General features: G+C 45.7%; 1 protein-coding gene across 1 annotated transcript in view; it reads left to right on the forward strand.

Annotated features, from left to right (window-relative positions):
- Positions 1-266: 266 nt before the first annotated feature.
- LOC122938520 (eukaryotic translation initiation factor 3 subunit H) overlaps positions 267-27,670 on the forward strand; it is a 48,925-nt gene continuing 21,521 nt past the window's right edge. The window contains exons 1-4 of the mRNA XM_044294071.1: positions 267-430; positions 6,231-6,330; positions 10,672-10,821; positions 23,652-23,772. Coding sequence (XP_044150006.1) covers positions 274-430; positions 6,231-6,330; positions 10,672-10,821; positions 23,652-23,772 — 528 coding nt within the window. The 5' untranslated portion in view covers positions 267-273. The remainder of the gene's footprint in view (positions 431-6,230; positions 6,331-10,671; positions 10,822-23,651; positions 23,773-27,670) is intronic.

The following is a 27,670-nucleotide window of genomic DNA, read 5'->3' on the forward strand; positions in this document are numbered from 1 at the left end:
CGTGTGACCACCTCAGTGAGGTGGACGAGAAAAAATAAATAAACAAACAGCAGGTGGCGCTATACATATACATTTTATTTAATAACTCAGTAGCTATACAAAATGTTTAATTGCATGCAGTTACACGAGTGTTCCGATCCAGGTGCTAGTTTGAAAACTACAATATTTTTCGTTGGATCCCCTTTAACTGCACTTTGTATTGCAAAGGGTCTGTATTAGTTGGATCTGGTACAAATCTTAATTTTTTTTCTTTCCCATATAGTTCAATATCAGATGGAGATGATGAGAAGCCTCCGTCACGTCAACATTGACCACCTCCACGTCGGTTGGTACCAGTCCACCTACTATGGCACCTTCGTCAGCCGTGCCCTCCTGGACTCCCAGTTCAGCTACCAGCACGCCATTGAGGAGTCTGTGGTGCTCATTTACGGTAAAGGCTATATTTATTTGTTTTTTTTCTTTCACCTACTTGATATTATTTTCCGTGATCTTGCTCTCTTCGCCAGGCCGAGGTGCTCTCTTTCTGATTGGGATGGGGCCCGGGGGTTAGGGGGCTTAGCTGTCTGAGGTAGCCTGGCAGTCCCTTTTAAGTAAATACCAACTGTGTGTGTAGCAGCCCCAGCAGCAGCGGCGTCTAGACAGCGTTTCCTTCTGCGTGTTTATTTTTCTTGCTATCAGAGACCTGATGTGTACGCTCAGGAATGCTGGAGAGTGGTCGCTTCATTTTTATTCCTCAGCCTCGCTCCCTCTGCGCAGGCTGGTGGAACCCGACCAGAATGTCTTAACAAACCCTCGGTTACTAGAACGTCTGGCTCGGAAATACTGACTTACCAATCTTAAGCATTTGCCAAGTTTCTAAAATTTATATATATATACTTTTATTTTTTCTTTCTTTAAAATTCAGCCCTGTTTTCCCCAATGCAAATTTTTATTATTTATTTATTTTTTTATTTCTTCCCTCTTTCGTCCAGTTTAATGGTGTTTCCTCAAGCTCTCCAGACCAGATGTTCTGCGCTCTATCAGAACCGTAGGCAATTTAACAGCTTTATGGCTCCCCTATCCCACCCCTCGCTGTGCCATATCTGGCAGCCCAGCATATAAGCTTTCCAGCTGAGGGGCGACCGTTAAGGTCCGACGTATCTGTCATAAAAAAAAAAAAACAAAAAAAAAAACACTAATGAACGCGATCAATCTTACGCGCTGCCCCCCAAATTATTTCAGCATGTTAACAATTGGATTAGAGCGGAGAGCGAGTTGTTAACGTGTACTCACGTTGGCTGGAAGGGTGACGTCGCGCCCTGATGAGTTTTCCACTTGTTCTGGCGTCTCGTTTTGTCACCTTTCCGCTTGAGCGGAACTGAGAGCCGAACTTCTCCTTCGGTCGGCTCCAGAAACTGCGACCAGGCTTGTATGGGGAGAGGGAGCCAAAAACATCATCTTGGTACACAATGTGTAAAATCTATTATGTGCTTATTCGGCTTTTTATGACTTTATGAAGCTGTAATTGACAAAACTAATATTAATTCTCGAAATAAAGTACTCTGGGAACGTATCGGGGCAGCCAGATGTCTTCCGCCTCTGCTGGTCTAGACGACGTGGTGTCTGTACAATGAACCACGCACGTGCGCACCGTACTTATATTTTTAAAATTTACAACTTATTTCACAGTGTGTTATTATTATGCCAAGTATTGTATTATACGATATATATTTTTAGATGTGTGAAAATTTGGCAAGCCTTCCTGTACATATTAGCACCAGTGCAAAGGGCAGGTGGTATTTTTTATATATATATATTATTATTTTTTTATACTGATCTGTTCAGTGGCATCCAATATTTCTGTATTATGAGGTATTATTTCAGACACAAAGATCATGAATTACGGACTTGTATTGCACCCAAACCTTAACATGGTGCCCATAGCCCCCTGTGGATCCATCCTGTAGCTCAATGTGCTTCCATACATAATACCACTACAGGGCATGAGACCGAAAGTGTACTATGTTATTTTTTTGTTGTTGTTTCTGAGGAGGGGGGGAGTAATTTATTATTTTTTTTCTTTCTCCTGTCCCTAAACTCACAAAAAGTACTGTCTAACTGAGTAAAACAGTCTCTAATTGGCGTCTGTCCGCTGAACCACACCCGTGCACTGTAGATGTATTTTTTTTAATTTACTCCTTATTTTACAATGTGTTATTATTGTAGGATACTCCCAGATTTATTTAATTTATTTATTTTTTTACATTTTAATGTGTTCAGATTCTGGCAAGCCTTCCTATACATTTCAGCACCGGAGCAAACGACGCAGTGTGTGTCAATCGCTTCCAATATTTCTGTATTCTGATTATTACTGTTATTATGATGGGACATTGTTTGTATCTGCTCCAGTTCGGCAGTAGACAAAGGACCACCACATGGTCCTTGTGTTTGTATTCTGGCCCCTGGCCTGACCACGGCACTAATGAGCAGCATCAGAAAGGTTCATTAGACCCGCTCAGACTCACCGCTGTAAGCGCATGTTCGCACAGGGCAGACTTCCTAACTGGATTTTGCTCATGAAACATTTGTTCTCGTGGGTCCGCTGCAAATCTACGCAGATGCATCAGTTTCTGTTAAGGATTTTCATTGTAGATTTCACGGTTTGCGGTGCATGTGTTAAGTCTGCCAGGAAATTCGCATGTGGCGAATCTGCAGGGAAATCGGCGACCATTCCGCCCATAGCGCATTCGTATTTAACGGTGTAGATACTTTCAGCTCCATGTGGAGGTATAGTCACTTGAGCGGACACACCAGTGCTCGTGTGGGTAGGACACCAGTTCCCAGTATATGCCAGGCTTTGTCCGGAACATAAAAGCCAATCTGCTTGGATTCCTATATTGAATATTTCCGTTTTGCCCTAAAAAGTTGGCTATTGATTTTTTGCAGCATCCCAGCGCTGGAGTATTTGTATTCAAACTATTTGTTTCCACCTTACTCCCAGAGATTTTGCACGCGCTAATCGGGGATTTAGTATTGGGTGTAATGTACGAGACGGAAAATGTCTGCATCCTAATCCGCTGGACGGTTCACATGTGTTTTTTTTTTTTTTGCTACTCTTAAAGGGCATCTGTCAGCAGTTTTGTACCTATGACACTGGCTGACCTGTTACATGTGCGCTTGGCAGCTGAAGGCATCTGTGTAGGTCCCATGTTCATATGTGTCCTCATTACTGCGAAAAATGAGGTTTTACTATATGCAAATGATCCTCTAGGAGTAACGGGGGCGTTACCATTACACCCAGAGGCTCCGCTCTCTCTGCAACTGCTGCACTTTGACAGGGTCAGGTGTGATTAGTTTTTTACTGCCTGGCCCTATCAAAGTATAGAGGGCGCGGCAGTTGTAGAGTGAGCAGAGTCTCTAGGTGTAACAGCAACGCCCCCATTGCTCTTGGAGGCTCATTGCATATAATAAAACAGTTTTTCTCAGTAATGCGGGCACATATGAACATGGGACCAACACAGATGCCTTCAGCTACCAAGCGCACATGTAACAGGTCAGCCAGTGTCAATAGGGACAAAACTGCTGACAGATGCCCTTTAATACTAACAGGTCTATGCACAGGTCATATTTTTTTTTTTTTTTGACCTAATAGAAGTCAAAACCAAAAATCATATTTTTTTTTTCTTTCTGTGATTAGTTGGAGAATAGCCCTTTTCAGACAGAGGGATCATGAACCATGCTGTATTACTATATAGTGCCCGTAGCCTCCAGTGGATCCATCCTCCAGCTCAGTGGGACTCCCAGTTTATTTCGGACATACATAATGATACTTACAGTGTACCATATGGGTTTTTTTGTGGGGGGGGGGGGGGGTTTGTCGGTCATTTTTTGCTTTCACCTCTTACTTCCCCCCAAATTACTGTCTGTAAATGGATGAAACAGTCTTTAAATTTGTACTTCCAAAAGAAATTGCTGCATTTATCCGGCCGTTGTAGAGCTTTGTACAATGCAGTTGACTACTGCAGAGAAGACCCCCGTTGGGAATAGGAGGGAGGGGTGTATTTGACCACATTTCTCTCTCCTGTGATTGAGTCATCAGCCCCCCCCCCTTCCATAGCACACAATAGAGCAGGCAGCCTGCAGGTGCTGACGTCCCGCTCAGAATATACAGATGCATTCATCCTGTACACAGGGTCGTCGCCCCCTAATCGCTCCAGCTTATTCACGAAACCACGCATGCCATAAAATATTCTGCACGAAGCTCAGCGCGCCTTGTAAAACCAAACTGGACGGCGCCTATAAATACCCCCCGCCTGCTGCTTCACCTCTTGGCCAGCTATCTGTGCCCGCGGACATGAGCCGCACGTTGTATACTTGGAGGGTATCTGTATCTCTGTGAACTAGAAATACAGCTCTGCGGCCATTGTACTCCTGATTTGAGATGCACCGGAGGCATGCAGTGTGGCGGCGAGCTTTGTAGTCTGCATGCTAATAAGCCAAGCATTGAAATTGTAGTCATTTTTCAGCACCCGGCTTTCTATTCCTTATCCTCGGTGGAAGCGGCAGCTGAAGACAGGAGACAAATAGATTAACTAATTGCTTATTTGCACTTCTTTTTTTTATTTTTTTCTTACCTGTAGAGAACACGTAAAGGGAGCGCGCGGCGTGGTGCGTGCTGTGAAAGTGACTCACTGTAATATATATGACATGTCAATTCTTGATGCGGACCTCATTCTTGAAACAGGCAGGATGAAAAACAAAGCCATAACTACGTAAAATAAAATTGTCGGAATAAAAACCACATCCTAAAAAAACACAGAATCCCAAATTGAAATTAGCTTCAATTTTATTTAGCACAGAAAAAACTCAATGAGAACACACCTTCACTCGGCTTTAAATTTATTTTTTTGGGGTGGAATTATGGCGCTGACACCATGCCAAAGTTTCTGCGTCCCATTCATTTACATGGGGAACATGTCTGTACACCACCGCTTTGCAATCTTCAGCACTGCCTCCCATAGTAATGGATGGGGAGGCAGGAACCACTCGGCTCCTTCCAAAATTTTGGTGTAGGTGTCAAAGTTCTGCCAGTAAAAAACTCCATGTAAACAGGCTATTAGAGTTCCGTGTCCTGTGCCTGGCATCCAGCTGAAGAGGACTTTTAGGAGGAGCTTTGTGCCTTTTTTATCTTCTTGTAAACTGCTCTCAACTCGTCAGAGAGCTTTTAGTTCATATTTCCCTTCGGAAAGGTTTAATTGGCTGGCTTTTCAAAACATTTTTGGGTGGGAGAATAGACTTGCCATGTTTGGGATCTCAAAAGAAAAAAGCTTCTCCCCGGGTAGGCAACGTATGAAATCATTTTGAGAAAGGTGAATCTAGTATAAAAACAAAATAAAAATTTGCGCCTCATCAAAGATTAAAGACAGGGCTCTTCTTACAATGACCCTCCAAAATGTCCTTTTCAGCTGGATGCCAGGCTTAGGATACACACTCTGATTCAGTTTGTTGTATACTGGGAAATACCCCTATATTATATTGCCTTAATTTACTTGGTCATGGAACGTTTTTTATCTAAAACCTTGGCCGTATTGTGGGCTCCACTTCAGAATCCACTTCTGGGAGGTCAATAGTCGTCAGCGCCAGAAGAAAACGACCAGTTATTCTGGAGATTGAAGCAGCCGGGCTGCACATGGGGCAGGCTCCTGACCTGTATAGACGTCCATATTATGGACGCGGTCAGCCTCAGGCCATTCATCCTCCATGGGGAGCGCGTTCCCGGTTTCCATGTCAGGCTGAACGTTCGTCAGCTCTGTCTGCCCCGGGATGGTGCGCGCTTCCACCTCGTTCAGCCTGGCGGGGTTAGAGGTGGCACAAGGATAATTACTGCTATTTACTAAAGTCGTGGCTGGGGCCAGTAGTCATTCCTGACTCCACGTAAGACGTTTGCTTGTGGCTGTGGTGCAGGATGATGTGTGAACAGTCCTAACAGCTGTCATTTACTGGTAGGCGAGGGGCGGACTGGATCTTATTACATGCATACGCAGTTTGGATCCTGCTGAGGCTGGGGGGGGTGTGAAGAGTTAAAAAAATAAAAATAATCAGTTGTCAGCAGCGATAGTAAATATTTTTGTGTTTTATTATATCTGAGTATTTACAATTTATTAAACTTGTGGTTTTTGTTTTTACTATTCATTTTCAATGTTTTTTTGTTTGCGCCCATCGATGACTTTCATTTTTCTGCTGGATTTCAGATCCCATTAAGACTGCTCAGGGCTCGCTGTCGCTCAAGGCTTATCGACTGACTCCGAAACTGATGGAAGTCTGCAAGGAAAAAGACTTCTCGGTGGAAGGGTACGTGCTGCTTGTGTGTTTGTGGAACTTGGCGGCAGCGCCTTGTTTCGTGCGTTGTAGAGGTGCAAGGTAAGAGGCAGAGAACACGTTCAGCAGCGGAGGGTAAACAGATTACCATGTGCCCGCTCCAAGAATCTCCTCTCCTCAATCTTCTTCTGTCCCTCCACGTTCCTGTCGCCGCTCTCAAACTGGGGAAGTGAGCTGCATGCTAAAGCATTAGACGTGCAGGGGCTCCTCCAACCCTGTGAGATGAGGGAGGAGCGGCGTAATCGGACCAGGATAAGGCTACATTCACACAACCAATTGCGTTTTGCCGCCTGCAAGTCGCAGATGTGGTCTGTGTGCATCCCGCACTTTTCAGAGACCATGTTGTAAAAATGTCTATTCTTTCCTCACTCCTTGAACATGTTCACAAAGGGCCACATGCATGTGCTGTCAGCATTTTTGAGGCTCCATTAACCTAAATGGGTCCAAGTGAAATCCGAAAAAAATGCAGATCGGACGCGGACTGAAAGTACGGTCTTTGGATACATCCTGAATAGCGGTCCCTTTAATCCAGCATCTGTCAGCAGTCATGACACTGGCTGACCTGTTACATGTGCGCTCGGCTGCTGAAGGCATCTGTGTTGGTTCCATGTTTATATGTGCGCGCACTGCTGAGTTTTAATATATGCAAATGAGTCTCTAGGAGCAACGGGGGCGTTGTCATTACACCTAGAGGCTCATCCCTCTCTGCAACTGCTGCACCCTCTGCACTTTGATCGACAGGGCAGTGAAAATGACCTCTCCTGCAGAGGGTGAGGCAGTTGCAGAGAGAGCAGAGTCTCTAGGTGTAATAGCAACACCCCCGTTGCTCCTAGAGGCTCATCCCTCTCCGCAACTGCTGCACCCTCTGCACTTTGATTGACAGGGCAGTGAAAATGGCAACTCCTGGCCCTGACCTCTCCTGCAGAGGGTGAGGCAGTTGCAGAGAGAGCAGAGCCTCTAGGTGTAATGGCAACACCCCCGTTGCTCCTAGAGGCTCATTTGCATATAGTAAAACCTCATTTTTCTCAGCAATGCGGACACATATGAACATGGGACCAACACAGATGTCTTCAGCTGCCAAGTGCACATGTAACAGGTCAGCCAGTGTCATAGGGACAAAACTGCTGACAGATGCCCTTTAACCGCCTCCGGACCGCCTAACGCAGATGTGCGGTCCGGAGGCGGCAGCCCTGCGCACGACGACGCATATACGCGTCATCTCGCGAGGGCCGGGATTTCCTGTGAACGCTCGCAGGAACGGAAGGTAAGCGAGTGGATCTCCAGCCTGCCAGCGGCGATCGCTCGCTGGCATGCTGGAGATCTGATTTTTTTTTAACCCCTAACAGGTATATTAGACGCTGTTTTGATAACAGCGTCTAATATACCTGCTACCTGGTCCTCTGGTGGTCCCTTTTGTTAGGATCGACCACCAGAGGACACAGGCAGCTCAGTACAGTCGCACCAAACACCACACTACACCCCCCCCCCCCCCCCCCCCCCGTCACTTATTAACCCCTTATAAACTCCCTGATCACCCCATATAAACTCCCTGATCACCCCCCTGTCAGGCTCCGTTCAGACGTCCGTATGATTTTTACGGATCCACGGATACATGGATCGGATCCGCAAAACACATGCGGACCTCTGAATGGAGCCTTACAGGGGGGTGATCAATGACAGGCGGGTGATCACCCATATACACTCCCTGATCACCCCCCTGTCATTGATCACCCCCCTGTCATTGATCACCCCCCTGTCATTGATCACCCCCCTGTCATTGATCACCCCCCTGTCAGGCTACATTCAGACGTCCGCATGTGTTTTGCGGATCCGATCCATGGATCCGTAAAAATCATACGGACGTCTGAATGGAGCCTTACAGGGGGGTGATCACCCATATACACTCCCTGATCACCCCCCTGTCATTGATCACCCCCCTGTCATTGATCACCCCCCTGTCATTGATCACCCCCCCTGTCATTGATCACCCCCCCTGTCATTGATCACCCCCCCTGTCATTGATCACCCCCCCTGTCATTGATCACCCCCCCCCTGTCATTGATCACCCCCCCCTGTCATTGATCACCCCCCCCTGTCATTGATCACCCCCCCCTGTCATTGATCACCCCCCCCTGTCATTGATCACCCCCCCCTGTCATTGATCACCCCCCCCTGTCATTGATCACCCCCCCCTGTAAGGCTCCATTCAGACGTCCGCATGTGTTTTGCGGATCCTAGCCATGGATCCGTAAAAATCATACGGACGTCTGAATGGAGCCTTACAGGGGGGGTGATCAATGACAGGGGGGTGATCAGGGAGTGTATATGGGTGATCACCCCCCTGTAAGGCTCCATTCAGATGTCCATATGATTTTTACGGATCCATGGATACATGGATCGGATCCGCAAAACACATGCGGACGTCTGAATGGAGCCTTACAGGGGGGTGATCAATGACAGGGGGGTGATCAGGGAGTGTATATGGGTGTCATTTTACATATACCCATGCTGGGTGAGAGAAATATCTTGGCAAAAGACAACTTTTCCAATTTTTTTATACAAAGTTGGCATTTGACCAAGATATTTCTCACCCAGCATGGGTATATGTAAAATGACCCCCCAAAACACATTGCCCAACTTCTCCTGAGTACGGCGATACAAGATGTGACACTTTTTTGCAGCCTAGGTGGGCAAAGGGGCACATATTCCAAAGTGCACCTTTCGGATTTCGCAGGCCATTTTTTACAGATTTTGATTGCAAAGTACTTCTCACACATTTGGGCCCCTAAATTGCCAGGGCAGTATAACTACGCCACAAGTGACCCCATTTTGGAAAGAAGACACCCCAAGGTATTCCGTGAGGGGCATGGCGAGTTCCTCAAATTTTCTTTTTTGTCGCAAGTTAGTGGAATATGAGACTTTGTAAGAAAAAAAAAATTAAAATAAAAATAATCATTTTCCGCTAACTTGTGACAAAAAATAAAAAGTTCTATGAACTCACTATGCCCATCAGCGAATACCTTAGGGTGTCTACTTTCCGAAATGGGGTCATTTGTGGGGGTTTTCTACTGTCTGGGCATTGTAGAACCTCAGGAAACATGACAGGTGCTCAGAAAGTCAGAGCTGCTTCAAAAAGCGGAAATTCACATTTTTGTACCATAGTTTGTAAACGCTATAACTTTTACCCAAACCATTTTTTTTTTGCCCAAACATTTTTTTTTATCAAAGACATGTAGAACAATAAATTTAGCGAAAAATTTATATATGGATGTCGTTTTTTTTTTGCAAAATTTTACAGCTGAAAGTGAAAAATTTCATTTTTTTGCAAAAAAATCGTTAAATTTCGATTAATAACAAAAAAAGTAAAAATGTCAGCAGCAATGAAATACCACCAAATGAAAGCTCTATTAGTGAGAAGAAAAGGAGGTAAAATTCATTTGGGTGGTAAGTTGCATGACCGAGCGATAAACGGTGAAAGTAGTGTAGTGCAGAAGTGTAAAAAGTGCTCTGGTCATGAAGGGTGTTTTAGCTAGCGGGGCTGAAGTGGTTAATGACAATCATATGTCCCAAAAGACCATACAGGCCGCATAGAAGAGACCCTTTATTTGTTTCCATAGCGTAGATTCGGAGGCTCTGGCACGGCCATCCATTTGATTGGCCTCGTGTAATACTAGATTGACATGACCAGCCAGCAGCAACTTCTGCTAGCAAAACCTGCTCTTTGCCGGGCGTCTCAGGGCGACTTTTCACATTTGAGGAAATTTTTTTTTGGGACTGTGTAATTTATACCACCGCCTTGGAATCACAAATGATATAGCTTGTCTACATGTAAGCTAATTTTCCCTTTTTTCTGCACAATGTAAATCCAGTTTTCAGCTTAGCGATGTTTGTCTGCCTCGTTACTAAAGGTTAAGGTTCATTCACACGTCCGTATGTGCGTTCTGCATTTTGTGGACCTATAATAGAAAATGCCTAATCTTGTCAGCAATTGCGGACAAGAATAGGACATGATCTATTTTTTTTTCGGGAATGGAATTGCGGACCCGGAAGTGCAGATCTGCATTTCCGGATCCGGACAGCACATCGTGTCGCCCCATAGAAATGAACGGGTCCGCAATTCCATTCCCCAAAATGCGGAACAGAATTGTGGACGTGTGAATGGAGCCTTGGACTGTGGTGCGGTCAGGCAGCAGATCCCTGGGGACCTCACAAAGCAGCTTGAAGGACCTAAATTCATCATAAGGCTCTTATTTTGCTGCAGTTTCTGATCACTGCTGTGGTGCTAACGATATGTAAATTTCATCCTCTCCACAGATTGAAGAAGGCGAACATCGCCTATGAGCACATGTTTGAAGAGGTTCCTATCGTCATCAAGGACTCGCATCTCATCAATGTGCTGATATGGGAACTGGACAAGAAGGCGCCTGTAGCTGAGAAGCACGAGCTGCTGAGTCTGTCCAGCAGGTAAGGACAGGTCGCTGGGCATCTTCCTTCAGGGACGAACACTTTACCTCAGGGTGGCACTGTATGGGTGCTCTCGGAGTACATTTTAAAGCCTCTCGGGACTCGTGCGTGAACCCCTATCGTGTACGCTGTGGATTTAGGGGTGCTGCTTTTTCTACTACAGAAGCCTAATCTCGGTCTGTTTCTCCATGTCCTTGATTGAAACTTATGCAGTCATTCCCAGTCTTCTGCACATTGCAGATCTGTCCTGTCCCCATTTTGGCGCACATAAAAAAAAAAAATTCGGATAGAGCTCCTTCCCTGGAGGCTTTAAACGATTTGACTAGAACAACAAGCCATCAAACAGCAAAGACAACTAAAAAACTTCTGAGGACCCTAAGGCTGACACTGTGAGAATGGAGTCCATCCTTTATGACATATCAAGACTTTTTTTTAAGATTTTAAAAGTTTAGATCGGTGAGAGTCTGAGTGAGACGCTGTATGCTATGGATTCCATCCATGTCTGTAGGCCCATCTTGATTCAGTCATTAGCAGTAAGGAAAGAGTGCGCGTCTCTCACCTCGTTCTAGAGTTTGGCGGGGGCCTCGGCACTCACACCACAGCAGTCTAAACTTTTAATACGTCTCTATGACATATCAAAAGTTTTTTTGAGAAGTTAGTGACCCTTTTAAAGGGAGGAGCTGAGTAAAGAGGTGATCACACAATGACACTTGTCTCTTCCCTTTCTGTGGGTGGGCAGCAGCTCGGCATGAGACAGTCAAGCTGCCCTGGTTAACCCCTTCATCCCCTGCATAGAATATACTCCCAGAGATGCACATGAAGATTTCCTTCTCTAGAGAGAGATACGACTACCGGTATATGTTTGTATGAATTTAGAAGTAGAGCTGAATAAATGAAAAGTGATGCTCTGTGCGATCATTACTCCGGCGCTGAGAGGAGGAAGGATGTAAGCAAGCTACTGAGCATGTCAGTCCACCACTGAATACAGGAGAAGGTGGACTGGAATGATGAACAGCAGGGGGCGCTGCCAGAGAGGAAAATGTAATGTACGTAAAAACATTTTTATTGCATGCATATTGTAACAATGCTTAATTAGAAAAACCATAATCCTCACGTAGTGATACATTTCATGGGATAACCCCCTTTAAGACTGGCATTTCATACGTCATCAGTATCTGATCGGCGGGGGTCTGACACTTCCCATCCCTGCCGATCAGCTATTTAAAGAGAAGGAGGCGTTCTATGCCGGAGCTGCTTCCTGTTAATTATACCGCCCGTTGTCTCGGAAGTGCAGTGTAATGACAAGTACCCGCTCTGTCCACTTGGATGGAGCGAGTACTTGTAATAACACTGCGCCGCTTCTACAGGGGAGACGACGGGCAGTGTAAGGGACAGGAAGCAGTGCTAGCATGCAGCCCCGCTTCAAACAGCTGATCGGTGGGGGTGCCTGGTGTCGGACCCCTACCGATCAGATATTGATGACCTATCCTGAGGATAGAAAATGACTGACACAGGACAGGAAGTCCGTTACTTCTCTATTCATTCCTATCAGACTGACATTGAGGCCCCCATAGGCATACACAGAGAAGCTGGCTTCATGTCTACACGTAAGGCTACTTTCACACTAGCGGCAGGACGGATCCGACAGGCTGTTCACCCTGTCAGGTACGTCCTGCCGTTATTTTGCCGTGCCGCCGGACTGACGCTCCGTCCCCATTGACTATAATGGGGACGGGGGCGGAGCTCCAGCGCAGCACGGCTAAATTCCGCCGGGCTAAAAAGTCGGACATGCAGTACTTTTTAGTCCGGCGGTCTCTCACCCTGCTGCATCAGAGCTCCGCCCCCGTCAATGGGGACGGAGCGGCAGTCCGGCGGCACACCGAAATAGCGGCAGGACGGATCCAACAGGGTGAACAGCCTGTCGGATCCGTCCTGCTGCTAGTGTGAAAGTACCCTGTGTTATTTGGGGAGGCAGAGTATTGGCCACATGACACAGCTGAGGATCAGAAGGGAGGTTATAACTCACAAATACAATCACTGGTCAGAAAATGGCCTTCACTACAGATTACATCATGCACCTTCCGAACAGGTCAGAGAATACATTTTTTTTTTTTTGTGGGAGTGCTCCTTTAAAAAAAAAAGCTAAATCAATGAAATATATAGAAAGAATGTTCATTATCTCTTGCCCTACACATTTAACAACACATGAAGGCCGTTGCCCTATAGCGGTGTCTCCCCCGTCCTCCTCTGTAGTGCAGCGTCTGCAGGTACATGACCAGCACAGTACACTTTCCTATGAACGTCTGTCGCCGAGAACGTTTTATCGCCCACATATTTCTGAGCCGGATGTTAATGTTCGGCAATCAGCGAGCGTTTCAGTCTCCATCATCTCCCGGACACATTCCCGCCTTATCACACAGACATCCAAGCATCACCTTGTTATTATTTTTTATTACGCTCCCTCGGCCGTGGGAAGCGGGGCCGAGCTACCTGAGAATAACGGCCGGCGTCCGTGACAGTCCCAGATGTGTTTCCTGATTCATGAAGCTTTTATACACTAGCTCAACAAGGGGGGGTGGAAGCGCTGACCGCGGGTCAGCTCAGGGCAGAACGCTCACGTTTATGACTTTGTAGTGGTAGCGAACAATTTCACAGCCTGCCAAAGACATTTGCCATTTCAGATCTCTGAAAATCAGATGCATACATTGAATTAAGTACTTGTTATACGGCCGCGTTGGAAAGGCACGCTATATATCTTCTCATTGGCTCTGGGAAATGTCAGATGGTTGCCTCTCTCTGCGAATGTACGGCGCGGCGTTAGGCCAGGCGTAACACTTCAGCTGATCCGGTAACATTATAAAACTGAGCTAATATAATGTCATGGTACACGCTATAAAGCTTTCCCGTCTGTGTCCCTGGGTAATGCATAACGTATGGTTTTCTTCTATAGGCACATCCAGTGCTCGGGTTTCTACGGGAAGCGAGTTGCTTTTATGCTATTAATATTTTTTTTATTATTTATATATATATATATTTTATTAATTTTATAGGTATTATTTTTTTAGTATATATATATATATATATATATATATGTATATGTGTATATATATATATATATATATATATATATATATATATATATATATATTTAAAAAAATGTTTTTTTAACTGCATTGTTCTGTTAAATCACATACTTCCCCCAGCAGCTGTAGGGTTAATTACTGTATGTTCCCCTTTACCTACAGCTCCAACCTTCCCCGGGGTCTTCAGGTTTTATTGGCGGTGTTCACACACCGGCTCTCCGTAACAGCATTTCATGTTGCCGCTGTTTTGTCTAAGTGGGGTAACGACCCCCTCTGGCAGGATGTTTATGATCATTTCCAAAGTGCCGTTCTCCGGCCACTGCAGACGAGTCGAAAATCGCGTCATGTTGCGGCGTTTACACTCGTTTGTCTTTTTAGATGACTCGTTATAATTTTTTTCTTTTTTTTTCTTTGTTTATGACTGTTTAGCGCTCGCTGTGTTTTTACGTCAGCTGCAGCAGTACGCCTGCATTCCCATAGGTCTGTGCTTTAATTGGCTACAGCTAATGAGGCGCTCGCAACCACTCGTACAGGTTTACGTGTTGTAGGATGTGGATTATTTTTAGATATATTATATATTGATAGAGATACGCAAGTTCAGCTTGGCTGTAAGTCTTTGAGCTCTGTGTTATCTGTGATTTTACGTAGGACTTCACGACAGACGTGGATCCCGACACTGAGGGGGGGCATTTTCATTGAGGGTAGGTTCACATTCAGAGGAAATGTATTTTCTGGCCAGATTTGCAGCAAAATCTATGTGGAAATTGACCTGTGGTGCAGATTTTGGCGCTATATGATAAATTTAATTGGATCGCTTGCTTTATACCAATAGTTTCTGCAAAAAAAAATAACAAATTATAAATTTGTCGTAATTTAGGAATAGTTTTAGCCACTACCTTTTTCTAAAGCTTCTCAATACTCTTAAGGAAGGTGCAAAAGTATAAAAAAAAAAAAAAAAAAAAATGTACAAGGAGTGTACTCGATGGTACTCAGGACACCTGCTATATAACTGCAGGCGAATGGGTTTCCTTAAATCCTATTCATACCGAGGCAATAGCTGTAAAACTGACAGATGTGAATGAAGCCCAAGGCCTCGAGTAGCACAGCGTGCGATCTGGAACTGTTTTGCAAGCCACATAGCGGGTCATTTACAAACAGATATACGCCACTTTTTGATTGCGACGCAAAGATTAATTGTGCTGCAATCTGGCACTTTTTCCGCCACACATGCGAGGCATGGGTGGGCATTCAAAACGTAGGCCCCCCTCTCATTGATCATTTTCTACGCCTGTTTTAGGTGTAGAAAATGGTCTAAATCTACACCAGCAAAGAAGCTGGCGTAGATTTAGAGAAGTGTAAAGTCCGCCTAAGTTATGTAGAGGCCGCACGCACAGAAGGGACAAAGTCCGACGTCTAAATCGCCGGTCTTTATAAATGACCCCCATAGTCCCTTGTGGGCTTCTGTATGTCAGATTGATTCTTTTCAAGTAAGTGGATTAAGTTTTAGACTCGACATAAGGGATAACTCTGTGTATCGCTATGATTTTATATGGCGGTATGTAAGGCCGTCGTGAAATGCATGATGCCTAAACTGACCAGCGCAGTCCTACTTCTAAAATCGCTAGTAATTTAGAACATGTAGATAGTTCCACTGCAAAATATATTACCGACTGATGGTCGCCAACCGATTACGTTACTTAGTCACTTGTAGCACTGTTGTGGGGAGGACCATTGTTACCCCTCCAATCCTGTTGTCAAGCTCCATCTCCTTCACTGTATAGACTTCACTTTCACGTTCTCACATGCTTGTTAAAGGGAAAGTCTATGCTGTTAATGAGGTTTACCATGATGGCCTATCCTTGGGCAAGCTATCAACGTTGATCGATGGGGTCCCAGATATAACACGCCTTCCGTTCAGCTAAATGCAGAGGCTCTCACGCCATTGTTTGTGCATGTTAGTCAGGCTGTACCTGGGCCGCAGTACCGCCCATTTGAGGCCTGTTAGTCGGACCTCCGCTACTCAAATATTAACGTTCTACCCTAAGAATAGTATATGATTTTTTTTTAATCCTGGAAAACCCGTTTAAACGTGTTCTCCCTATTTGTTAAAACAGGCATGCTCAGCCTGCGGGTCTCCAGCTGTTGCAAAACTACAACTCCCATCATGCCCTTATAGCTGTAGGCTGTCCAGGCATACTGAGAGCTGTAGTTTTGCAATAGCTGGAGGGCCGTAGGTTGGGAATCCTTGTGTTAGAAGGATGATTTAAAAAAGGGCAAATTTTAAATGATACCCCTGCTAGGATCCCCATTGATCATTTTCAGTCTATGGTGAATCCTGGCAGTAAGTGTTCAGTTTCCCTGCAGTGCCACCGCTGGACAAATGAAGTATTACGCCCTGTTAATTTACATCAATACCTTGTTGGTTTAATACAGGAGTGGACAGGTCCTCCTGTGCAAGACAGTCTTTACACTTCACTTTGACCAAAACATGAGGTTCCTGAATAGATGCCCCCCCCCCCCCCTTATATTAAAGAGGTTGTCCGGGACTTAAATATTCAGATAGGGCTTATGCCTAAGCCCTATCTGACTGGTTAGGGTCTGATTCCCAGCACCCCGCCAATCAGTGAATGGCTTTGGCACTTTGAGCACTGTGACCTTTTCCTTGGCCTGTGACGTCACATCCGTTGGTCACATGGCCTAGGTACCCAGTACAACCACTATACAATGTATGGCGCTGTGCTTGAAGTGCTATGGAAAGGTCACAGCACTCGCCCGTGGTAGTGCTGAGTGGGATGCCCGCTGATCTGATATTGATGGTCATAGGTCACCAATATATAACTCAGAACTCCCTAATAGGATATAGGAAAATGGATTTTGTAAACTGGAGCATCCCTTTAACTGATGCATGCATCATTGACTCCTGTCAGTAGTCTCTTATAGGAGTTAAAGGGGTTCTGCAGGTGAGAGATATATATATATATATATATATATATATATATATATATATATATATATATATATATATATATATATATATATATATATATAACCTATCCTCAGGATAAATCGGCAATATCTGATCTGCGAGGGTCCAGCACCCCTGCCGATCAGCTGTTTAAATAGGGGGCAGCAAGCACTCCATGCGAGCACTGCAACCTCTTCATTATACTACGCATCGTCTCCCTTGCGGCGTAGTGTTGTTACAAGTACTTGCACCATTCAAGTGAACGGAGCGAGTACTTGTCATTACACTGCACTTCCAAGATGTCGGGCAGTGTAATGAAAAGGAAGTTGGGCTCGCATGGAGCGCCGCCTCCTCTTCAAAATGGGTGTCGGACCCTGACAATCAGATACAATCCTGAGGATAAGTCATCAGCATAAACTGCTTGCACAACCCCTTTAAATGCAGTTTGTCTCTGCTACATCTGTGTGTTTGCAGTATAGCACGTGTCTACATTTTTCTTCCGCTTTCGGTAGTATTGAATTTTAGGACTTTCCCCGCCTTAGTCTGGGAGTAGTCCCCTCTCATTTGCTTTTTTTTGCCCTAATAATGTCTCCTTTTAATAAAATAGTAGGGTGACAATCGGCGCCGCCCCTCGTATAGGAGCACCGGGGGCGGAACGCACTATTGAGATCTATGGAAAAAGCAGGGGCCCGGGCACTTGGAGCGGACTTATCAGTTACTTCATGTCTCGCAGCACATCTGTTTTAGTTATCTGTTCCCTGGCCTCGGTCTCCCTGGCAATGGAAGCAAACACAGCGTTACCACAAAGTCCTAACAATGACTCCCTGTTCCACGGCCGGAGTCCCAGAGTTTCCTATAAAATCCCCTCATACAGCTCGTTTTCTCTCGTAGTGTTGATGTCCTAAAAGAAAAAGTGATCTATGGCGGTGGCACACAGGAGATCGCTGGCTCGTCGCTTCTACCTGGTCACTTGTCCTGAAGTAAATGTTAAGATGCAGGACGAGATTATAGGCAGGAAAATACAAGCGGTGGTAAGAGGTCTTGACGCAGGTCCTCGCTGACGGTCAGTCAGGAAGCCTGGCCTCCTCGGACGCCTTACCTCAGATCTGGTTCATACATTTCATCTGCTGAGGTCAGAACAGGATGAGGTTTTTTTCCCACCTGGTGGAACGTGTCCGCCTGGCTCAGGAGGTTCTGCAGAAAGGGTCCGATCTTGTATAAATCTTACTATATATTATATGATTCTATATTTTAATATAAATATTAAATAACTACATAACATGTTTTATTTATAATATAGGGCAGATTTATCCAAATCTGGAATTGTCGACCATAACAAATCATGTTGTGGCAAGTCCTGAAAGGGTTAACTGTACAGGTAAGAGTAGTCCCTTTGCAATAGATGGGAGGGCATCTCTTTATTATAGCCCCTCACCCCCCAACACACACGATAGCATGGCAGCGTGACATAATAGTCTGGAGGTGATTTGGGTACCTTCCTCTATGATGTCACATATCGATTTGGGAAAGGTAGTGTTTTGGACTGAGGGGCCCCTGGCTTTGGTCCCTTGGGTAGTCCCTGGGTTTTTAAATAAACCAGATTGTAACTGATGGGTCCCGTGTCGCAGCCTTCTTAGTATAAACTAGACACGTAGACGTGGCGTGGATAGTGTTCCCGCATAAGGCCTCTTGCACACGACCGTATGTATTTTTCAGTCCGCAAAAAACAGATCCACAAAAAATACGGATTACATCCGTGTGCATTCAGTATTTTGTGGAACAGAACAGTTGTCCCTTCATAGAACAGTCTTATCCTTGTCCGTAATGCGGACAATAATGGGACATGTTCTATATATTTTTATTTTTATTTTTTTTTGCTGAATGGAAATGCGGAAACGGAATGCACAGAGTTCCTTCTGTTTTATTTTGCGGGCCCATTGAAATAAATGGTTCCGTAATAAAAAAAACAAAAAACGGTATGGACACGGAATGAAAATACATTCGTGTGCAAGAGGCCTTGGGTCCCCAATGCACGGGCAATGTCCTTGCGGTGGCCTGGACGGATCGAGACCCATTCAAACAAGTTATTTTTTTTTGCGGTGCGGAGGCACGGACAGAAACACTGCAGAAGCACTCCGTAGGGGTTCCGATCTGTGCTTCCGTTCCGCATCTCCGTGATTGCGGACCAATTCAAGTGAATGGGTCTGCATCCGTGATGCGTAATGCATACGGCCGGTGCCCCGTGTATTGCGGAACCACTAAATGCGGCCTGCTAATAAGGCCACAGGAGCACAACGGCCTTACACCGTTGAGATGCTGGAGTTGCCCACTTCCTCTGTTAGGCCTCTTTCACACGGGCGATGCAGGAAAATGGGCGGGTACGTTGCGGGAACATGCACGATTTTTCCGCCTGAGTGCAAAACAAGAACTTGGGATCGGGCTTGGGATCGGTGTTCTGTAGATTGTATTATTTTCCCTTATAACACGGTTATAAGGGAAAATAATAGCATTCTGAATACAGAATGCATAGTAAAATGGGGTTAAAAAAAATAATATAATTTAACTCTCCTTAATCCACTTGATCGCGCAGCCGGCATCGCTTCTGCCTTCTTTCTTTGCTGTGTAGGAACAGGACCTGTGGTGACGTCACTCCGGTCATCACATGATCCATCACCATGGTAAAAGATCATGTGATGGATCATGTGATGACCGGAGTGACGTCACCACAGGTCCTCTTACTGCACAGAGCAAAGAAAGACAGACGAGATGCCGGCTGCGCGATCAAGTGGATTAAGGCGAGTTAAATTATTTTTTTTAACCCCTCCAGCGCTATTGTACTATGCATTCTGTATTCAGAATGCTATTATTTTCCCTTATAGCCATTTTATAAGGGAAAATAATAATAATCGGGTCTCCATCCCTATTGTCTCCTAGCAACCGTGCGTGAAAATCGCACCGAATCCGCACTTGCTTGCGGATGTTTGCGATTTTCACGCAACCCCATTTATTTCTATCGGGCCAGCGTTACGTGAAAAACGCACAAAGAGGAGCATGCTGCGATTTTCACGCAACGCACAAGTGATGCGTGAAAATCACTGCACATGTGCACAGCCCTATAGAAATGAATGGGTCGGGATTCAGTGCGGGTGCAATGTGTTCAACTCGCGCATCGCATCCGCGCGGAATACTCGCCAGTGTGAAAGAGGCCTTACTCGTAATAGGGTGTGTCCCTACATACCGTAGTCTAATTGATGCTGCATGGAGCGGAAGCCGCGTGGCAGAAAACTGCACCGAACAGCGTGAGTTTGCAGCCATTTTAATCTCAGTGCCGTGCGGCTGTTAACAATCCGTTTGCTTCTTGGGCGCCCATCTCTCTGGTCTCACCTTTGATCATAAAGAAACAACCTCCCATTGACGAGAATACCTGCAACACCTAGATCGGTTTTATTTCTTACATTTCCAGGAGGAATAACAGAGGGACGTCACAATGTTCTAAGAAAATATGCCCCAGAAATGACATTTCCTGGTGAATGTAAATTTTTACGGCCGTGCCGGAGAGTGGACGGCTCCTTTTTAAGTACTGTATTGCACCCCTGTACAATGCCCTCTGTGTACTGGGAAAGCTCTGCAGTTCTGATTTGCGTCCCATTATATTATTTTCTTCCTACGTTAAGATAATATAAAAATCACATTATTGGACGCGTGTATTTGGCAGCTGACATGCACAACGTTACAGTCATTACCTTGTAAATGCTCAGAGCAAGGGAAACCTCTTAATAACCAGTACATTCCTCCACTTGCCGCACATCATTAAATGTTTATGTACGTCCCAGTAGTCCCTCCGTTGTCCCGCTTTTTGGATACATTATATAGGCCTGCTTGGACGGGCTCCTGTGTTGGCTCCCAGAAGCATGTGTTTGGCTCCAGAGCTTGCAGCCGTGTGTCCACCCTGTGTAGTGTGTGCTCACAGCTGTGCGCTGTCCTCTGGAATGGCTGTGTGAATGTGGCTTTATACTGGGAGGGCTGTGTGTATCGCAGGCCGCCGGTCATGGGAAACGTGGATTGTTGTACTCTTTTTGGTTTTACCATTTCACGGCATGGAAGTGTCATATGAATAGTTCGATATAAGCTTAGAAGTATCCAGAATAAATCTCTGCTCACATTTCCATCGGGGGAAGGGGGGGGGGGGGGGGCGGCGGGCTACATCTCATCAAACCTAGTGGACCCGTCTATAGTGACGAGATACACATCTGCGACTTTGACTTTCCTTTCCAAAGTCATAGATTTAAAAGATCAAAATTTACAGATAAGGTCTATGGTACTTCATTACCTTACCCTGTTAAAGGGGTTATACCATAATTAATGTAAATAATGAAAATCATATAATACATGACGATCTATTCCTAAGAAAGCTAGAACCAGCCCTGTACCTCACATGGATCCAGAGATCTTCCCAATTCATTGCTCCAGTTGCTTTGCTAGATTTCTCAAGCCGGCAGATTTGGGGGATGTTCTCTTTCTGCTGCAGCACTCTCCCTGTCACAGCTCAGTGGGTGTGTCTTTTCTGCTGCAGCTCTCTGCCCATCACAGCTCAGTGGGTGTGTCTTTTCTGCTGCAGCTCTCTCCCTGTCACAGCTCAGTGGGTGTGTCTTTTCTGCTGCAGCTCTCTGCCCATCACAGCTCAGTGGGTGTGTCTTTTCTGCTGCAGCTCTCTGCCTATCACAGCTCAGTGGGTGTGTCTTTTCTGCTGCAGCTCTCTGCCTATCACAGCTCAGTGGGTGTGTCTTTTCTGCTGCAGCTCTGTCCCTGTCACAGCTCAGTGGGTGTGTCTCTTCTGCTGCAGCTCTGTCCCTGTCACCGCTCAGTGGGTGTGTCTCTTCTGCTGCAGCGCTGTCCCTGTCACAGCTCAGTGGGGGTGTCGCTTTTGCTGCAGCGCTGTCCCTGTCACAGCTCAGTGGGGGTGTCGCTTTTGCTGCAGCGCTGTCCCTGTCACAGCTCAGTGGGTGTGTCTCTTCTGCTGCAGCGCTGTCCCTGTCACAGCTCAGTGGGTGTGTCTCTTCTGCTGCAGCGCTGTCCCTGTCACCGCTCAGTGGGTGTGTCTCTTCTGCTGCAGCGCTGTCCCTGTCACAGCTCAGTGGGGGTGTCGCTTTTGCTGCAGCGCTGTCCCTGTCACAGCTCAGTGGGGGTGTCGCTTTTGCTGCAGCGCTGTCCCTGTCACAGCTCAGTGGGGGTGTCGCTTTTGCTGCAGCGCTGTCCCTGTCACAGCTCAGTGGGTGTGTCTCTTCTGCTGCAGCGCTGTCCCTGTCACAGCTCAGTGGGGGTGTCTCTTTTGCTGCAGCGCTGTCCCAGTCACAGCTCAGTGGGGGTGTCGCTTTTGCTGCAGCGCTGTCCCTGTCACAGCTCAGTGGGGGTGTCGCTTTTGCTGCAGCGCTGTCCCTGTCACAGCTCAGTGGGTGTGTCTCTTCTGCTGCAGCCTGTAATCCTATCACTCCTCAGGCGTGTCCTTTCTGCTGCAGTTCTCTCCATATAACAGTCACAGCTTCTAACAGTAAATCTGGCTGATGGCAATTGAAGGATGGAACTGAGCACGTGTGACCACCTCAACAATATTACTGAGGTGGACAGAGATGTAAGGAATAGGCCAAGCATCAGGTGGCACTCTATAGATACATTTTATTGAGTTTCTATACTAAATTGCATGCAGTTACAAAAGTAGATCCAGGTAGGATATTTTTCAAGGGACAGCCCCTTTAATGTGTGCCATTTAGAGATTCTCACACTTGAAGCTGATGGGGACGCTGGAATTGCAGCATAGCCCCTTTCTGTTTAATGGACAAGATGGGTGTTTTGTGGAAGAAAGGGGCGCAGACTCTCATATAGTCTCCTGTGTCAGGTTAGAAGAAAAAATAAAAGGTAATTAGTGTGTATTTCCTCCTTGGGTTCAGGTCCCCAATCTGACGGATGTGGAGAGACAACTGCACACTGGGCGAGGCCATGGCCTGGGCATCCAATGGGCCCTATTATGATCGATAGGATCCTCTCTGAGCCTTGGAGGGTTGCCTCTGCTGTCCCACCCATTATGTATAGTTGCCAAAAGTCCAGGGAAAAGCTTGGGAAGGAGCAGAGTTTGTGCCAATTTACCCAAAAGTTGGAAGTTTGTTTTCGGGGCAGTCATGCGAGCGGGGCTTAGATCCTCGATTCTGTTGACAACTGTGCACATGCAGTTCAATCTCTCCGTGCCTTATGTAAGATCGGTCTGAGGAACACACAAGAACGCCGAAGAACCAGAATTATGTCTGCATCACAAAACAATAAACCAGATGTCAGTGGAAATGTAGAAATAAGAAAACGACTTCTCTCGAAATGAATAGTCGACCTTGTGCCGCACCGAATGCAAACTCTGTCTACAAGATGTGGAATGACTCAGACTGAAGGCTTTCTACCTTTATGAAGCTGCTTTGTCCTTTTCTTCACCGCAGTTCACATTATGTTAAGCACCTGTGTTGTAGGTATATAATGCTCAGCGGCCTTCATGCCAAGTGTCTCTTCACTCTTCCCCGACTCTTACGTTCTTCGTTAATGCTGCATATTGCACTTTGCTCTGTCTAGTCGTGTGCAGTGAAGTGCTCTTTACCGTGTCTTTGCGTGTTCAAACGCCATCACATGTAAGGCCCCCCCCCCAATCAAATGTTGGAGTACTGGGCTGTGTAATCACTAGGTGCCCCGCTTTGGCCTCTAAGTCTTTCTGAATTCTAATACCTGCTTCTTATTTCCCTGCACAGCAATCATCTGGAGAAGAGTCTTCAGCTCCTCATGGACCGAGTGGATGAAATGAGCCAGGATATCGTGAAGTACAACACGTTCCTGAGGAACGCCAGCAAGCAGACGCAACAGAAGCACCAGGTAGGTGTTGTAAATCCCAAAAATTTAGTAGGTTTAATAGGGTTGATCTTGTACATAGTGTGTATAATACACATACAGTCCTGATCAAAAGTTTAAGACCACTTGAGAAATGGCAAAAAATCATATTTTACATTGTTGGATCTTAAGAAGGTTCTAAGTAGAGCTTCAACATGCAACAAGAAGAAATGAGAGTGAGACAAAACATTTTTTGAGCATTCAATTAATTGAAAATAACGATTAAACTGAAACAGGCTGTTTTTTCAGCTGATCCAAAGTTTAGGACCACATGTTTTTTAAAAGGCCAAATCTGTGCAAAGATGTGGATTCATTGTCATTTTCAGGTAGTCACACGTTGTGATGGCAAAGGCAAAAAAAACCTCTGTTTTTGAACGTGGTCGGGTTGTTGAACTGCATAAGCAGGGTCTCTCACAGCGCGCAATCACTGCTGAGGTGGGACACAGTAAGACAGTCATTTGGAATTTCCTAAATGATCCTGAGGGTTATGGAACAAAAAAGGGTCAAGACCCAAAAAAATGTCATCAGCACTGAGCCGGAGGATCCAATTGGCTGTCCGTCAAGACACTGGACGATCCTCGACCCAAATTAAGGCCCTTACTGGTGCTGACTGCAGCCCCTTAACCATCAGACGGCATCTGAGGCTGAAGGGCTTCAAAAACAAAAAATGTCTTCAAAGACCTCGTCTTTGCGCGTTTGGACTTTGCAAGAGAGCACCAAACATAGGACATTCAAAGGTGGAAGAAAGTTTTATTCTCTGATGAGAAAATGTTCTACCTTGATGGTCCTGATGGTTTCCAACGTTACTGGCATGACAAGCAGATCCCACTTGAGATGTTTTCTACGTGCCACAGTGGAGGGTGCGCCATAATGATCCGGGGTGCTTTTTCCTTCAGTGGAACAATGGATCTTCAGGAAGTGCAGGGGCGTCAAAAGCCGCTGGCTATGTCCAGATGTTGCAGAGAGCATTCCTCATGACTGAGGGCCCTCGTCTGTGTGGTAACGACTGGGTTTTTCAACAGGACAACGCTACAGTACACAATGCCCGCAGGACAACATCACTCTTTTGGCCTATCCTTCGTGTTCCCCTGATCTAAATCCAATTGAGAACCTTTTGGGATGGATGGCAAGGGAAGTTTACAAAAATGGACAACAGTTCCAGACAGTAGATGGCCTTCGTCCGGCCGTCTTCACCACTTGGAGAAAAGTTCCCAGTCACCTCATGGAAATGCTTGCATCAAGCATGCATGTGTTTTGGGGGGGTTTAGTTTTTTTTGGGAGGTGTGGTCCTAAACTTTTGATCAGCTGAAAAGCAGCCTGTTTCAGTTTATTAGTTTTCATTAAATTGAATGCTCAAAAAATGTTTTGTCTCACTCCCATTTCTTCTTGTTGCATGTTGAAGCTCTACTTGGAACCTTGTTAAGATCCAGCCATGCTAAATATGATTTTTGCCTTTTTTCAAGTGGTCTTAAACTTTTGATCAGGACTGTATATACAGTAGATATGTATGCCCTGTCAATCAGTTGGAGAGGGGGCGTGGGCAGAGCACAGGGGGTGTTACAGAGCAGTGCTCAGAGTCTTCAGCCCCGCCTCTGAGTGCTCAAATAGCTTATTTGCATATGAATAAAAACTCTGATTTCTCTGCAGCTGTTTAGCATACAGACAAAAGAAAGGGGCAGTTTTAATCAGCATGATGAGCCCCTGGTTCAATAGGGCTGATCCACCCTATGTCAGAGGTGTCCATAGGCTTGAGTTATTGTTCGGCCCCGGACAGTATTGTATGAATTTGCGCTCTCTCTCCACATCTGATTTGGAGACCTTTTCGCCATCGGCCGTCCAGACTTCCTCACTCATTCTTTATGATCACTTGTGGAATAATGAAGCCATCCCGCCAGAAGTGCATAAACTTTTTTTTTTTTTTTTTTTTTTTTCCGATTTGATTCTGGAGAACAACAACCTCTTTTAAAGGCACTTAGGAGACGAGCGGAACCGCGGTCATTAAATATGTTTACAACGTTTTCTCTCGCAGAATATCACTCGGAAGAATAGAGTTTTATCGTATGAAAGCAGAGGAGAAGGCTCATCCATGCAGGCCTCGTTTATTCCTAATGGCTCTGTTTCTGCTTTACTACAGCGTGCGTCAATCAGCCCAACTCTCATTTGTTCCGGGGACGTTCATTCCGATAGAAAAAAAAAGTTTTTTTTGTCTTAGGCTAAATGCACTTTATCAGGATTGCGTGCGGATTTTCCTCGTGGATTTGCGTGCAGAAAATCCACACCGTAGGTCATGTACATTGTATTCTATGAGAATTCGAAATTCTCAAGGCACACGATGCAGATTTTTTTCCACGCAGATTTTGACGTGCAGATTTTAAAATCCGCAGCATGTCAATTTATTTTTATTTTCCTGACTGGATTTCTCCATTCACTTAGTAAAATCCGCACCAATTGATGCGGATTGCCTGCACTGATTTGCCTGCGTACACCTGTGGATTCTCCGCACATGAATCCTGAACGTGTGCATGTACCCTAAAATGTCATTTCTAGAAGTCCTGCTCGTTTCATAGTGTAAATCCCAACCGCACAAGACTGTCTGTCCTTCTGTAATGGCTGGCGGGTAAACCCTCAGTTTTTATAATGGATGCACAATTCCGAGCAGTGAGCCGAGGAATTGGCCAGACGTGATATCGGTCACTCCCCCAGTCCCATCTTTTTGTGCTCCCACCAGATATACAATGGCAGGACACGCCAAATAAATGTCAGCAAACTTACAGCTCCGCCATGTTAGAGGGGGTGACAGTCTGGCAAGACCATTCTCTGTAGCCGTAGGGATCATGACTTGTTAAAATCTTGCGTTCCCTCAATTTCTACTGTTCGTGGGGGCTTTCAGAAGACCCTGATTGACCAACTTACCGTAGTGTACAGCCAATTTATAGGCTTATCATGAGATTCTATAGCTTATTGCTAGGACCTGACCTAACGGGAGCAGTGGAGGTTCGCGTATCGGACGCCTGCTGATCCTGCAAATAAAAGGGCAAGCAGCGCTAGTTTAGTGATCTGGCCACTTCATTTTTTTTTCTCTATCTAGCAGAAAGAGGGTACAATCTTGTTAATTAGGCTCATGGGATCCTGACAGCACCCAACTTCTCCACCGTTTAGAAAGAGAGCATCTCCTGGCAATGTATCATCAAGAGCATCTGTCAGCAGTTTTGTACCTATGACACTGGCTGACCTGTTACATGTGCACTTGGCAGCTGTAGGCATCTGTGTTGGTCCCATGGTTATATCTACCCTCATTGCTGAGAAAAATTACGTTTTTATATATGCAAATGAGCCTCTAGGAGCAACGGGGGTGTTACCATTACACCTAGAGGCTCTGCTCTCTCTGCAAATGCTGCGATTTCTGCACTTTGACAGGGCCAGAGGTGATGACATTTTCACTGCTGGGTCCTATCACATAAAGTGCAGAGGATGTGGCAGTTGCAGAGAGAGCAGAGCCTCTAGGTGTAATGGTAACGCCCCCGTTGCTCCCAGAGGCTCATTTGCATATATAAAAACTTTATTTTTCTCAGCAATGCGGGCACATATGAACATGGGACCAACACAGACTCCTTCAGCTGCCAAGTGCACATGTAACAGGTCAGCCGGTGTCATAGGTACAAAACTGCTGACAGATTCCCTTCAAGGCTCCGCTCATGCTGCCAGGTCTAATATGTACAGCGAGCTTCATGCGAGGCCAAGGTGACGGGTTCAGAATAAACACTTGGCATGTAATGCGACTGTCACCCTGGAGACAAACAAGTCTGCATGGGAGCTGTACACCTAAAGCAATCGTGTTCTAGAAGACTAGGAGAATGACATAATTAATGGCAGACGTACACAT

Source organism: Bufo gargarizans, chromosome 5 (assembly GCF_014858855.1).
Source record: "Bufo gargarizans isolate SCDJY-AF-19 chromosome 5, ASM1485885v1, whole genome shotgun sequence".
Lineage (NCBI taxonomy): Eukaryota > Metazoa > Chordata > Amphibia > Anura > Bufonidae > Bufo > Bufo gargarizans.